The sequence below is a fragment of the Myotis myotis genome, unplaced genomic scaffold, assembly GCF_014108235.1.
Source record: "Myotis myotis isolate mMyoMyo1 unplaced genomic scaffold, mMyoMyo1.p scaffold_m19_p_3, whole genome shotgun sequence".
Classification (NCBI taxonomy): domain Eukaryota; kingdom Metazoa; phylum Chordata; class Mammalia; order Chiroptera; family Vespertilionidae; genus Myotis; species Myotis myotis.
Genome location: NW_023416335.1, coordinates 114,883,564 through 114,898,517, shown reverse-complemented (window position 1 = coordinate 114,898,517; position 14,954 = coordinate 114,883,564). Strand labels below are relative to the sequence as shown.

Genomic DNA, 14,954 nt, shown 5'->3' with positions numbered 1-14,954 from the left:
AGGCTGTTTTGAAATTTTACCAAAAAGGTTGTGCATTGGAAATTGGTCTGTTACTTGGTAGCTTTAACTACATTTTCTATGTTAGCAGTGGTATTTATAGACTTTACTTTTGCTAGACCGTGAATTTTTAGGGAAAGAGAATAGAGCTTATCATTGTTTTTCTAGGAAGGGCAAAGAACCTTATCCTGAAATGTTGAGTGAATGAATGGATGAATGAATGAAAAAAATATGTGTGTGGAATTAAAACAGTTTTTAAAATTAGCTTTTACTGTTCTTTGACATAGTCTAGTTAGGAATGAGAGTTGACTTCCCTTAGTCTTAAACCATTGGAATGGGCTTTTATGGATTAGGGCAAAGATTTTCGAAGAGCCAGGGCTTTGGGGACTATGAGTAGTGAAGGTTCTGAGTATCTTGGTCAGGCTTTAAGGAGTTGGGCTGTTACACTATTGAACACCTATTCCTTTTTATCTGGGAGTAGGAGGTGACTCCAGTTTCTGTTTGCACCACTAGTTGTTCCTTATGCAGGTCTTTTCTTTGACATTCTCTAGAACTTTACTTCTCAGCATGTGGTCACCAGACCAGTAGCACTAGCAGTCTCGGAAGCTCTTTTGTAAATGTAGAATCTCGGGCTTCACAATTGGCCGACTGAATTAGAACCTTTATTTTAACAAGATCCCTAGACAATTCATATGTTCATTATAGTTTGAGGAGTGCTAATCTAGAATACATAATCAAACTTTCTTATCCTTGAAAACTTTTGTTCAAGCCCTAAGTTATTTTTTAAACATCCAATAAGAAGGGCAACACTATTTTGAGCTATCTTATTTATGCTATTTATTTAGAGTTTGTGAAGAATGATAAAAGTCACTTTTGTAGTGAATCCTGAGATTTGTGTGTGTGTATATATATATATATATATATATATATATATATATATATATATATATATATATATGAGAGAGAGAGAGGGAGGGGGGGGAGAGAGAGAGAGAGAGAGAGAGAAAGAAAGAAAGGAGGAGGAGGAGGAGGAGGAGGAGGAGGAGGAGGAGGAGAAGGAGAAGAGAAGGCCAGTTACAGGCTCTGCTGGATATTTTGCCAGATGAACAAAAAGAGATTGCGAATTTTGGTGTACAGTATTGACTTACTAGAAGGTGGAAAAGAAAAGCTGGTTATTTACTAATAGGACATAGCAGTTCAGAATGCTTCTCCTCCATAACAACCAGTAGGCTAGACTGGCAAGGCTATGAAGAAGGGAGGATCAACATGGGAACTTAATTAATTTATTTGACCATCAAATTCTCAAGATTGGTCAAGGAAAGGATTGCTGCAAGTTAATAGAAAGGGAACAGGAGTGGTTACTTTTATTGGTTCCGGAGGAAGTGTTTGGATCTTACAGAACTCAGAAAACTTGAGAGGATTAACTTTAGGGGTAAACAAACATTTCCCATCAAATTTTGTTTGCCCTTTTTATTTCCTCATCTTCCATTTGACTTCTCCATTTCCCTCATCCCCAATAGCTGTTTTTAACCTAGCAGATCCATCTTCAGCCATACCATTTCGATATCCTTAGTTCACATCCTTTATCAAGACTAGGGTTCTCAAATGGGGACAGTTTTTTTTTTAATTAAATATGTTTTTACTGATTTTAGAGAGAGAGGAAGGGAGAGGAAGAGAAAAACATCGATGTGAAAGAGAAACATCGATTAGTTGCCTTCCACACGTACCTGGACCAGGGAATCAAACCCACATCCTGGACATGTGCTCTGACCGGGAATCCAACCTGTGACCGTTTGGTGCATGAGAAGACCCTCAACGAATCTAGCCACACTGGCCAGGGCTCAAATGGGGGCAGTTTGACCCTCTTCTTTAAGGGGACATTGAAGATACTTTTGGTTGTCAAAACTGGTGCTATTTTACTACTGGCGTAGTGGGTAGAGGCCAGGGATGTTGCTAGACATCTTACAATACAGGACCTCTACAACAAAGAATTACCCAAAGTCTACTGCTGAGGTTGGGAAACTCTCACTTGGATTGCTGCCAGAGTGCAGTAGTTTGTCTACCTGCTTCCAGTTTACTTCTCATTCTTAAGTTTTCAAGAGTTCTTCGTTGTCCATGGAATGAAGTCCAAACTCCTTGCCATAGGATATAAAACAGTTCATGTTTGTTTTTATTGCTTTCAGACCTCATCCTTTGCTCTTAAGGTTGTCCCTCTACTAATGGTAGACTCAGTACTTACCGTAACAGTTTTCCCTTAACACCACGGTGCCTTTATGCTTCTACCTACACATTTTTCGAAGCTTATAATACAGCTCTATCTATCTATCTATCTATCTATCTATCTATCTATCTATCTATCTATCTATCTAGGCACACTTAGTATTCCTTCAGAATTGCTCAGGCCTTCACTTTCTCGTTGAAGCCTTTGTTTCTGAATTGTTGGTACCTTGATTATATATGCACTTATTTTATCACAGTGAATATGTTCTGTTTGCATGATTTTGTTACCTAATAGATTATGTCCTCTTTTTGAGGGAAATGTGAGTGCTTTATTCATTATTGTATTCCAAGTACTGAGAACTGTTCCTAATACAAATTAGGCTCTTAAATGATTAGTTGAAAACACATTTTTTTCCCCTCCAAGGCATTAATAATAGTTCAAATAATTTGGAAATTAGTTTACAAATGAGATTTTACTATAATTTACTTCCTAGGCAATGAGACTTTTATATTTAATCTTTTTGCCTCTCCGTCATACTTTCTGTTGCTGATCTCTCTTTTCAGATGTCATTTTGTCTTCTGTTGCTTATAATGGTATTTTAGATGCTATTCTAAAAAAATACCATCTAGGTCATATCACTCAGTATCACAGTAGATGAAACTTTAATTGCTGGCTATTTATTGAAGAAACTTAAGTCTGTAATGGCACATGTTTGGAGATCTCTTTGTACCTAAAAGGAAAAATCCTTAGGCTAATTATAGTTTTCGGGGTGGGGGGGGGGGGGGTGGGGGGGGATGGTAAAGAAGTGGAGAAGTGATGAATTCCTCTTTGGAAAAATAAAAAACATATAATGAGAACTGTTAGGGAGGGAGAATGACACATTGGATTAACCCTTTTTCTATGTTGCTATGCCTTACTGTAAAAAAATAAATTGCACTAATTATAATTATTTTCGGGTCAAAAGCAAGTCTGAATTTGTAAAGGATCTTAACAGAAGATCATTTAAAGCAATAATTTTCTTGCTTTCAAATATATGATGAATGTAGGTGTCCTTGTATAAGTCCTATTTGATAGGTTGTGTGTTAAATAAATATTCTTTGATATGTTGAACTTTTCTAATAGGGTAATCCTTAGCCCAGACATTTTCTAAAATGTAAATTTTAAATTAGTGAAGGCTTAATTAAGGTTACATTATTTTTGCTGTATATAAAATCTTTATAGTTGTGATCTCTAGTTACTAGAAATAGCTCGCTTTAAAATTTTCATTTGTAATATGGTTCCGAAAGCTACATTTTCTCATCTACAAAAGTTGCTTCTGATGTAGACATAGAGGGTAATTGAATTGGTTCATGATTGCATAGAGGTGGAAATATTTTACCTTCGTGAAACTTTATCCACTGCTATAATTATTGGGTATGTAGGTAGTATAGTTGCTTTTCTCATGCAAGTTAAAAATTTTTTTTTCCTCCTTAAACCAAAGAAAGCATAGTGGAGGGCCTTTCGTGGAGCGGAGACTCTAAGTTGCATAGAATTATTTCCATTGGCATAATTTACAAGATCATTTTGAAATTTAGGAATCAAGTGTTTTCTTCAGATTGTTTTTATTCTGGAATAAATATTTTTTATATATTTGTCTGGTTATGACACCTTTTATGAAGAAAGTTAATTATTTGCTTTAGCAGTCTTATGACAGAACAATGAGTAAACAAATTTCAGGTCTTAAATTAGATACCTTCTCAAGAATGTGTCATTATTCCTTAAAGGAAAAATATATATACAAATTCCCTTTAAGATTCAATTTAGTACAAATTTGATATAATTAAGAGAAGTAAGATGGTGGAAACTGTAATTAACTTTCCCATAATAAAAAACCCTGCCAGCCACTAAGATTGTTTACTAACTTTATTATATATATTGTTAGCCAGTGAATTCATCCTTTTATTGGACAGTTTATTTAGCATCAGTCTATTCAAATTACTGAGATTTATAAGACTGTTGATATTTGTGTGTTTTTATTTAAAGTCTGAGATTACTTCTTTTCATTGAATATTTTAAATTGAATGCCCACTTCAGATAGAATGACTTGTACTCTGGTCTAATGTGCATAGAGTTTTAAAAATTTTTTTAAAAACTCTATTCTTTGGGCTTTAGCTTCTTCTTTTAAGTGGGGTAATTCTCAGTAGGTATTGAGGCAGTGATATGGGGAGCAGAAAAAGGTATAATTTGGAGACAATTTTTTACTTGTATTTTGTACCCTTGAAGCCATTTCTTCATATTGCAATGAGAATAGGTAAGTGCCAGTGGAAAAAATTTTGCGAAGCGTTTTGCTGATACGTTAATTTCTATTCATTAAAGTCTTACCAACTTAGATTATAATGTATGTCTCTAAAACATCTGTTGCTTTATATAATATTTCTGTTCAGCCTGTTAGGACTGTGGGTTATTTTGAAGTTGTGTATTGGGGTTGGGGGTGGGAAATGCTGGGTGGTGATAAGGAAATTAGAGGGAGTGTCTTAGAAATTTTGTTTTCTATTCCACCATTCCTGGTATCTTCTCTGTTAGTTATGCTAGTTTAGATTAGTGTGGGGGATGTTAGGAGTGGCCTGGTTTCTTTCCTTCTTTTTCCTAGCCAAGGAAGTATCGCCTGGGGATGCTGGAGGAGAGGCTAGTTCCGATGGGATCAAAGGCACGAAAAGCAAAGAACCCTATTGGCTGCCTTGCTGACAGGTGTAAATCAGGAGTACCCATCAATATGGTTTGGTGGAACAGACTCACAGAAAACAATTTACAGGTAAAAATAATTTTACTAGACATTTTTTGAAAGTGAATATTTTGGCTGCTTTCTGTGTCTGTGGGATGGTGGGTTTGAGATTGGGTGGCTTAGATGATATACATAGGTGATTTTTTTTTTAACGAAAGTGAGGCTAGTGGCCCATTAACCAACAAAATGATTTTGTTTGGTGGTTTGTTTGTTTTTTTAGCTTTCTCTGCTTGTATATTTTCCTATTCTTTTATTAAATTTAATTTTTTCCTTTTGGATCTTTTTAACAGTTAATAAGATCTAAAATCTTATTATTTGTTGATTTGAGAGAGAAGAGAGATAGAGATAGATAGAGAGAGACCGACCGATGGTTTGCCTCTCACATGAGCCCTGCCTGGGGATCGAACCCGTAACCTGGATATATGCCCTGACTGGGAATTGAATACACCACTTTTTGGTGTATGGGACGACATTCCAACCAACTGAGCCATACCAGGCAGGGCAAGCTTAATTATTTTTAATACATGAAGTTATTCAAGGTACTACATTGAAAAATCATATTGTAAAATTCATTATAGAAAATTTATTTATTTGGAATTTGAACAACAGGAAGCTTCGTGGGGTTTTTTTTGTACATTTTTTATTAGGAAATAAAAATTGTATGTGAACAAACTTGTCAAGTGTTTGCTCTAAAACCACCTTCAGTAGTATGTTGACCCAGAGTTATGATAGATACATTTCAATCTTTGACTCTGCCTTATGAGTGCTGAATAATGAAAATGAATTTTTATAACTCAAAGGCTAGCTTTGGTATGAAATTCTGAACTACATACAAAATAATTGAATTATATTCAATTTCAATTTGGATTATAATTATTATAGTCTTATTTTTAAAAATTGGTAATTACATAATATAGTTCTATTAATCAGAATTTTGGTTTAGCTGGAAGTAGAGTATCTTTTCTCTCTGAGTAAATTTGTATTTTTAATATATTGCTAGCCAAAAGCCTGTAATTCACATACACGTACCATATCCCGAAAAGATAAAACAAAGCTGGCAACTTGGTTTTATTTCTGTCAATAAACTTGTATTATGAAGGGATTTCACAATATTTTGGTCTGTTTAATATTACTATCTTAGCAATACCCATGTTGCCTTGGACACAGAATAAAGAAGTTATTTTAAATATTGCAAAATGTGGTGGTATTTGCCCAACTGAAGTTTTGGTAATAAATGTAAAGATATAGTGGTGTGTGTGTGGGGGGGTCCACATAATCATATACTTAAATTTATTGACTTATTTATTTTTTAAATATATTTTTATTGATTTCAGAGAGGAAGCGAGAGGGAGAGAGAGATAAAAACATCAATGATGAGAGAGAATCATTGATTGGCTGCCTCCTACACGCCCTCTACTGGGGAGCCAATATGCAATCCTGGCATATGCCCTTGACCAGAATTGAACCAGGGACCCTTCAGTCCACAGGCCAATGCTCTATCCACTGAGCCAAACCAGCTAGGTCCATATACTTAAGTGTAAAGTTTTGGATATGTCAATTCTGGGTAGCAGTAGAGTTTACTGAATTTTTGTCTGAGATCAGAGGAGAGAGATTTGATGTGGATTGTTACAATTATTTTTCAGTTAAAAAATATACCTTATTGATTTCTGAGAGGCAGAGAGAGATAGAAACATCCGTGATGAGAAACATCAGTGATGGTAATATCTTAATCTTACTAACATCTTTAGTAATTTTTTTGTTGCTGCTGAAAACAAGCCTTTTGCTGAAAGTTTCTACCTTTATTATTCAGTATTGTATCCACTGGGGATGAAGCCTGCAACCCAGCCATGCGCCCTGAACTGGGAAATGAACTGTGACCTCCCGGTTCATAGGTTGATGCTCAACCACAGAGCCACACTGGCCAGGCTTATTTTTCAGGTTTAAAAAGAAAGTCTGAAAATAAATTGAACATGAACTGTATAAGAATAGATATAAGTGGAACTGAAACTGCTTGTAGGTTGTGGAGTGAAACACTGATAAATACAGAGGCATAGCCATTCAACTTCACACAACTGCCCCTGTCCCCTTATCCCAGTGGCAGTTTTCAGATACATCTTTTTAGCACAACTTGAAAAATTATTAAGTTAGGATAAGAATATATGATAGAATTATGCTTTATTTTTAATTAAAACAGCTAGTAATAGATTTGCTTTCAGTGTGAGGAAGATTGAATTGGTGTTATCTGACTTACATTTCATATACTACTATTATGCTGCAAATAGTCCTTTTCCTTTAAGGGTATAAATATTGGAGGGGCAGTAATACCTCACACTGTGAGTCTTACATTGAAGTACTGAAAATACCCATCTGGTTTGGTCTCCATTACTATTTTTGTGGATTCCCTAAATTGGGTACTCGGTGGTGTTTATGCAGAGCAAAGAGTATGTCAATACATAATTTTTTACTCTTAGGATTTTTATCTTCTTGTTGTATAAGAAAAATAATTTATATAAATACTATACCAATATTTCTTTAGTTTTGTGTGATGTTTACTTTTCAATATTGTATAGTTTTCACATAAATTTTAAAGGGATTGTATAGCCAGATGTATTAATCTTTCCTATTTCATTTATTTCCTTTTCATTTAAAACTTAGGTCTTCTCAGTCCTAAAATCAGAGAGATATTTGTCTATATTTTATTTTAGTAATTATAGCTATGTTTATTAAATGGTTACTTAGTGCCAGGCACTGTACTAATTTTTTTACATATATTACCTCTTTTGGTCTTCGAAGTAGTTTATGGGACAAAAGTTATTGTTAAATGAAGTATTGTCAGAGAAGCTAAGTAACATTAAGGCTAAGCAGTAGTTAGTAGAAGAGTAGAAATTTGAACCCATGTTTGTCAGACTTAAAATTCTACGTTTCTGTGTGATATAGCTCTAGTTGTATTAGAACTTTAATTGGTTTATTTATCTAACTCATTGACTGAACTTTTTGAGGATGAGAATGCATACATAGTTTTCCAGACATGGACTTGACTCATGCGTGACTGCAACGTTTGTAAGGTCAGCTTTTTTTTTTTCTTCTGAGGCATCTTTTTTTCAGTGATCTTTAACTGGAACTTTAAACATTTCTTTACATCGATATCTTAATCTTACTAACATCTTTAGTAGTTTTTGTTGTTGCTGTTGCTGCTGAAAACAAAAGAAAACCAGTCAACCCAAAAAACCTTAAAACGGCAACAATAACAAAAAAGCCTCTTGCTGAAGGTTTCTACCTGTATTATTCATAATTGCATATACTCTCTTTAGTGCTGGATATCTTTCAAGAGCCATGATTCCCAATCTTTTAGTGCTTAATAATCTTTTTATTTATTTTCTACCAAGAATCTCATAATACGAAAGAACCTGTCCACCGAGCATACATTTGCAACCTGTAATAGGCCAATTAGAGAATAAAAGGAGCTTAATATTTTTCTCTTAGTCTTTTGTAGCTTGGTGGAAATGAAATTTAGTTTTCATATGGCTGTTTGAAATATTGATAATGCCAATCTGGTCTCTATTACTATGTTTGTGAATTTTCTATGTGGGGACCCTTTGAATAGATTCAATCTTTTCTCTGATTTTTTTCTCCCAAAATTATTTTTATCATTTTATTATTTTTTAAATCTGTATTGTTGAGAGTATTATAGATGTCCTCCTGTTTCCCCTACTATTGCCCATCTCCACCCGGATCCCGTCCCACCCCAGGCCTTCACCACCCTGTTTGTGTCCATGGGTTATGCATGTATGCATATAAGTTCTTTGGTTAATCTCTTCTCTCTGAGATTCTTCAGTCTGTTCCATGTTTCCATGCCTCTGGTTCTATTTTATTCATCAGTTTATTTTGTTCATTAGATTCCTTGCTTATTTTGATTTTTAAATTCAATTGTTGATAGATTTGTACTTATTGCCATTTTATTGTTTATATTTTTTATCTTTTTTTTCTTTCTCTCTCTTCTTCTTCTTAAGGAAGATCTTTAACATTTCATGTAATACTGATTTGGTGGTGATGAACTCCTTTAGCTTTTTTTTTTTTGTCTCTATCTGATCTTCAGTTCTAAATGAAAGCTTTGCTAGTAGAGTAATCTTGGTTGTAGGTCCTTGCTTTTCATCACTTTGAATATTTTTTTTTTGTATAAAGTATGTTTTATTGATTTTTATAGAGATAGGAGAGGAGAGAGTGAGAGAGATAGAAACATTGATGAGAGAAACATTGATAGGCTACCTCCTGCATGGCCCTCACCAGGGATCGAGCCCGAAACCCAGGCATGTGCCCTGACTGGGAATTGAACAGTGACCTCTTGCTGCATGGGTTGATGCTCAATCACTGAGTCACACTGGCCGAGCTCACTTTGAATATTTCTTGACACTCCTTTCTCACATGCAAAGTTTCTGTTGAGAAATCAGCTGATAGTCATATGGGCCCTCCCTACTGCTTTCTTCTTGTTCCTTGAAGATTTTCTTTTTGTCTTTAATCCTTGGCATTTTAATTATGTGTCTTGGTGTGAGCCTCTTTGGGTGCCTCTTGTTTGGGACTCTGCACTTTCTGTACATGTATGTATTTCTTTCCCCATATAAGGGAAATTTTCTGTCATTTTTTCAAATAGGGTTTCAATTTCTTGTCCCCTCTCTTCTCCTACTGGCACTCCTATGATGTGAATATTGGTATGCTTGAAGTTGTCCCAGAGGCTCCTTATTCTATCTTCATATTTTTGGATTATTTTTTCTTTTTGCTCTTTTGATTGGATGTTTTTTTGCTTCCTCGTGTTCCAGATTGCTGATTTGATTGTCGGCATCCTTTGCTCTCCTGTTGATTTCCTATAAATTATTCTTCATTTCAGTTAGTGTATATTTCATTTCTGACTGGTCCTTTTTTATGTCATTGATGTTCTTTATAAGTTCCTTGAAGTTCTTACTAAGTTACTTAAAGATCTTAAGTTCCTTGAGCATCCTTATAACCATTGTTTTGAACTCTGTGTCTGGTAGTTTGCTTGTTTCCATTTCATTTAGTTCTTTTTCTGGAGATTTCTTCTTTCATTTGTGACATGTTTCTTTGTCTTCAGATTTTGGCTGCTTCCCTGTGTTTGTTTCTCTGTATGAGGTAGAACCGGTATGTTTCCTGGAATTGGTATAGTGACCTTATGTAGTAGGTGTCCTGTAGGGTCCAGTGGCTCAGTCACCCCAGACATCTGAGCTGGGCACTCCAGGTGTGTCCCTGTGTGGGCTGTGTGCACTCTCCTGATGTAGTTGAGCCTTGCTTACTGTTCACATCACTAGAAGGGGTTGACCCCAGGCTAGTTGGCTGTGAGGACCAGCTGCAACTACAGGGGAAGAGCTGCTATGCAGGAGACACCCCTGTGGAGCAGGACTTGCTTCGGTGTGGCTTTGGTGCTCTTTGAATCAGCCCCTTGAGTGTGTCACTTGAGAATGTGGCATGGTCTGAAGCTGACCACTGGGTGCACTGGCTCTGGGGCCTCCTTGGAGTTGCAAAGTCAGCTACTGCCTGTGTCTGACATGAGCTACAGAGCTATCTGAAGATGGCTGCTACTTGTGTTGGGTTTGGAGGTGTCCAGGAGAGGCCAGGCTGTGAAGCAAGGCAGGCATTTTTTTGCTAGTTTCGGGCCTGGGGCATCTTATTTTGAGAGGCATGGGACACACTGAGGCCAGCTACTGCTTCTTTGAGAGATTTTAGAAAAGTTTGAAGCCTGAGCAAGGACATACTATTCATATAGAAGGAACTCTGCAAACAGTTTGGGTCTGGCACCAAATTGGGTCCGGCCGGGTTTCAGGGTGTCATGAGGGCCAGGGGAATAGTCTGAGCCAGGTTGATGGAAACTCAAATATGGTGCCCGCCTGTTGGCTCTGTGATGGGGGAGGTCTCAGCCTCAGAACAATGACCTCTGCTAACATTTTTGTCTGGGAGAAAGCTACCCCCTAGTTCTTGCCCTGATAACAGTCAATTTAGTTCCTTCCTGTGTATCCCTGGATCATTTCAAGCTGCTGCCCCAGTGTTGGAGCTCAGAGGGAATGAGTGTGAGTAAGTCCATGCATTGGCCTTTAAGAGGAACTGCCTGGGACTCCAGCAGACTCTGTGTCACTCAGCCATAATCCGTGCTGGAACACTGGGCTGAGAGGTCTAGTGTAGGGCTGGGACCCCTTACTCCTCATGGGTGGCCTCCACAGCCAAGATATTCCTCCCAGTTAAAAAAAATGCCACACCTGGGTATAGGACCAGACCATTTTGTACATCTGTTCCTCCTACCAGTCTCATTTCTTTAATTCTCTAGTTTCTTTAATTCTCTAGTTGTAGGACTTACATTCAATCAGATTTCAGGCTGTTTTGAATGATGGTTGTTCTGTGGTTAAATTGTAATTTTTGATGTTGATGTGGGAGGATGTGAGTGCTGCGCTTATGTACACTGCCATCTTGACCAGAAGTCTCTGATTTCTTTACCACCCATTTATTCCTTCAGTGCCTACAGTTTGGTGCCAGCAAAATTTTGCTGAATCAGCTTTCAAAGTTTCTCAGAGATCTCCTTAATTAGCAAATCCAGCAGTTTTATTCAATACTTAATATGTCTGACTACCTTTTTATTTTTGAAACTTTGCTCTTTGCATCCTTTTTAAACATTTTTTTGAAACAATTTTTATTGTTGAAAGTATTGCATATGTCCCCCTCCCCCATTGACCTTTCCCACCATGCATCCTTTTTAAAAAAAATGTTTTTGTTAATCCTCACCTGAGGATATTGTTTCCTTTTTTTTTTTTTCCTGAGAGGAGAGAGAGAGAGAGAGAGAGAGAGAGAGAGAGAGAGAGAGAGAGAGAGAAAGAAAACATCAATTGTTTACCTTCTGGACACATCCCAACTGGGGCCAGGGATTAAACCTGCAACCCAGCGACATGCCCCTAACTGGGAATCAAACCCAAGACCTTCTGGTGCACTGGCCAACACTGTAACCACTGGCTAGGGCTCCTCTTTATATTCTTTTTTAAAAATATATTTTTATTGATTTCAGAGAGGAAGGGAAAGGGTGAGAGAGTTAGGAAACATCAGCATGGGAGAGGAAATTAGATATATGAGTAAGCCAATAGAGCAGCGGTTCTCAACCTGTAGGTTGCGACCCCTTTGGCGGTCGAACGACCCTTTCACAGGGGTGGCCTAAGACCACCCTGCATATCAGATATTTACATTACGATTCATAACAGTAGCAACATTACAGTTATGAAGTAGCAACGAAAATAATTTTATGGTTGGGTCACAACATGAGGAACTGTATTTAAAGGGCCAGAAGGTTGAGAACCACTGCAATAGAGACTAATGTAATAGTAATGCGTCAGTAAAGCAGATAAAGAAGATCAATTTTTAGCAAGGAGTGAAAAGAGAGAGAAAGACTAAAGCAGGAACAGGAGAAGAGAAACAGGATGAAAAAGGATGAAGTTAGGAAGAAATGGTTGGCATAAAGGAAAAAATGAGATAAAGTAATGATTAAAAAAATAAATAAAAATAGAATGTAGAGCACTAATCCAAAAAAACCAAAAACAACAACAAAAGGTTAAAAACATAATAATAGTACTACTAATAAAAATAAAGAAAAATAATTTTAGTTTCTTAAGTAAAAGTTTAAAAAAAATGTAGTGAAGTTTATTTGCTTCAGCTGAGTATTTAATGCCCCATGTGGGGGCTGGTCTGAGACCCCTCTCCACTGTTCTGTCTGCCACACCTCGGCTTCCTGCTAGACAGCACCGTCCTGGAGCTCCCAGTGATCCACATCTCCTCTGTGTCAGGTGCCACAGCCTCGGTGTCAGCCAGACGGGACCACTCTGCCTGCTTTCAGTCATCTTTACACAGGCATCTATTTCTGACACTGCCTTTAGGTGGCGGTGTTTCTGTATTAGTTTCCGGGACCAAATGGCCCCTCAACCCAGCCCCCAAGGGCTCTCTGGGGATATTTTGAATCCTCGTTTCCTTGCTGAACTCAAGGCTGGGTGTCGCTGCGCTGCTAGGAGCAGCCTGGTCTCCAGGAGAAAAATGTCTGTTCAGGGTTGGAGGGATTGGATTCTTCCAGAACTGGCCTCCTGATTGCCTCTCCCTAATTTGTTCCCCAGCTTCCACACAACCACCTTCTCCTGCATTGCAGCCAGGGAGAATGCTTATAATTGAAAGATCCTGGGTTTAGCGAGTAAAAGCAAGGAGAATATAAAGACAGAGCACCCAAGCTGCTGTGCGTTTCTCTCCCCCTGGCACTGCACAGCCGGTGCAGAACTTCAGGCTGCCTTCCTGGGCGCAGCCTCCCATGGCTGTGGGCTTAGGTCTAGAGTCCCCCACTGCCAGAAGCCCTGTGGACACCCTTCCACAGTTGAGTGTTACACTTGCCCCTAAGGGACGTGGTGTTGGTTCAGCTCAGTCCAGGCTGCACGTGTTTCTCCCTCCAGCCCAGATTCCCCGATCCCACCAGTTTCCCAGTTTCCTGGCTAACTCTGACTTTTCCATCCATGGATTGCCTCTCTAGCTGTGTTTACTTCGCCAATTCAGGGTGGATGTTATTTGATTCAGCTATTCCTTCTGTCTGCTCAGTGAGAAGGTGCCAGACCTGTCCGCCTATTTGGCCACCGTTTTGTCTTCCCCAGGACAGACTTTTTTAGGAGTCCGTGGTCAGGGAGGATAGAGTCTCGTTGTTCGTGGGTTGGCAGCCATGGCAGTTGGTCCCTGGCTGGTGTGGCTGTAGGGTCCCAGGTGGTGTCCAAGGTCTCCCCGGTGGAGGTGAGGGTGGGCTCCCAGCCACAGCCGCTCTCCCCCCTTAAGATGGTGCGGTTTCTGCGGCTGGGCCAGCTGCCCCGAGAGAGATTTCAATGGTAGTAGAGGCTGCTTGGCTAGGGGAGTCTGGTACACCAGTCCCCCACAGCCCTGTGGAATATAACTGGCCCTCACTCACACATACATGCCCCACACATCCACGCACTCTCCTTTTGCTCGCTCACTTACTCACTCACACTCTCTTTCTTAATGCCATCCTGTCTGCTGCCATCTTGGACCCCTGCTAAATTTTTTTTTTTTTATTGTTTCCACAATACTTGGTATTGTTTAATACTTACTGCATTGTGTTTTTATACTGTTTGCTTACCTATTTGTCTTTTTCCACTGGATTGTAACTATTTGAAACTAGGTATGTGTTTATTATTTTGTATTCTTAAGGTATTTTTTTTAATCCTCACCAGAGGGTATATTTTTATTGAGAAAGGAAACATAGATGTGAGAGAGAAACATTGATTGGTTGCCTCCTGAACATGCCCTGACTGGCGGATTGAACCCGCTACCTAGGTATGTGCCCTGACCAGTAATCGAGCCCACAACCTTTTGGTGAATGGGACAATGCTCCAATCAACCAAGCCACCCGGCCAGGGCCCCTTCAGGTATTTTGCTTGTCTCTAAATATTGCTGTTTAATTTTTTTTATTAGGTAATATATGCAAGTTGTGGCATTATCTTCTAAGATTTTCATATATTTTAAAAAAATTGATCATAGGTTTTCTGGGACTTATAAACTGCTTAGTTTTATTATCACAACTGATTTAGAACATAGGATGGTGATTTATTTTGAAATGTTAGAGGATCTTCAATTTTTAGAATTCTAAGTTTAACATTATCCAACTATTCTTGATATTTTTCAATTTTCTGAGCCTGGTAGTAACTTTAATTACTTCTTGACAGTGTTGTTAAGTAATAAAGCTTCTTCATTTTGTATTTTTCCATGATCTGAGCCCAAATACCAATCAGATGGTTGGTGGAAGGTTACCTGAGACTCCATGTCAGCAATACTTTATTCCACCTAATTGTGAATTCACTTTTATCTTTTCTCAGTCTTTACCTAGAATGTTTACTCCTCCCTCTGCGTGATCAATCTGTATGTGAATTCAAGGTTTTTCATTTTTCTAAA

General features: G+C 38.1%; 1 protein-coding gene across 8 annotated transcripts in view; it reads left to right on the top strand.

Annotated features, from left to right (window-relative positions):
* Window positions 1–14,954, top strand: part of PAN3 (poly(A) specific ribonuclease subunit PAN3) — a 162,245-nt gene that overhangs the window by 33,686 nt on the left and 113,605 nt on the right. For 6 of the 8 annotated variants that reach the window (XR_004966055.1, XR_004966056.1, XM_036299362.1 and 3 more), the window contains exon 5: window positions 4,848–5,009. The exons of the other annotated variants lie outside the window; for them this stretch is intronic. Coding sequence is in view for 4 of the 6 variants with exons in the window: in XM_036299362.1 (XP_036155255.1) it covers window positions 4,848–5,009 (162 nt within the window). In the remaining 2 variants the exon portion in view is untranslated. The remainder of the gene's footprint in view (window positions 1–4,847; window positions 5,010–14,954) is intronic. 8 annotated transcript variants of the gene reach the window in all.